The sequence below is a fragment of the Alligator sinensis genome, unplaced genomic scaffold (genome assembly GCF_000455745.1).
Source record: "Alligator sinensis unplaced genomic scaffold, ASM45574v1 scaffold61_1, whole genome shotgun sequence".
Classification (NCBI taxonomy): Eukaryota; Metazoa; Chordata; order Crocodylia; family Alligatoridae; genus Alligator; species Alligator sinensis.
Genome location: NW_005841986.1, coordinates 873,987 through 874,410, shown reverse-complemented (window position 1 = coordinate 874,410; position 424 = coordinate 873,987). Strand labels below are relative to the sequence as shown.

General features: G+C 70.3%; 1 protein-coding gene across 6 annotated transcripts in view; it reads right to left on the bottom strand.

Moving 5' to 3' along the window:
* Positions 1–406, bottom strand: part of SFXN2 (sideroflexin 2) — a 13,558-nt gene extending 13,152 nt beyond the window's left edge. For 4 of the 6 annotated variants that reach the window (XM_025201196.1, XM_025201193.1, XM_006021281.3 and 1 more), the window contains exon 1: positions 340–406. Coding sequence is in view for 1 of the 6 variants with exons in the window: in XM_025201189.1 (XP_025056974.1) it covers positions 340–368 (29 nt within the window). In the remaining 5 variants the exon portion in view is untranslated. The remainder of the gene's footprint in view (positions 1–339) is intronic. The other 2 variants (XM_025201189.1, XM_006021282.3) reach the window with 2 other exon arrangements.
* Positions 407–424: the final 18 nt, after the last annotated feature.

Sequence of the window (424 nt, the reverse complement as noted above, 5' to 3'; positions counted from 1 at the left end):
CGGAGGCGGAGGCGGGGGGCGTCGTCAAAACGCTGCGGGCGAGGGGCTGGAGACCTGGCGGAGGGGATGTGCAGCACCCCGAGGGGTAGCCCTGGGCTCCCCCACCCCTGGGCGTGCACTGCACTGCACTGCATTACACTGCAACCCCCCCCCGCCAGAGCAGCCACACTCGCCCCGAGCGCTGCGCGGGCCCCCACCACGCTTCACTGGCGCACTGCACTGCCACACACTGCACATGCCAGCACTGCGCCCACACTGGGCATCGCTGGCACGTGCTGCTCAAGGCCGCGCTGCACGGCAGTGTCACACGTTGCACAAGCCAACGCTGCACAGGCCCACCTGCGCATCGCTGGCACGTGCTGCGCCATGCCGCACTGCAATACACCGGCACACTGCAACCCCCTCCCCCCGCACTGCACGCGCT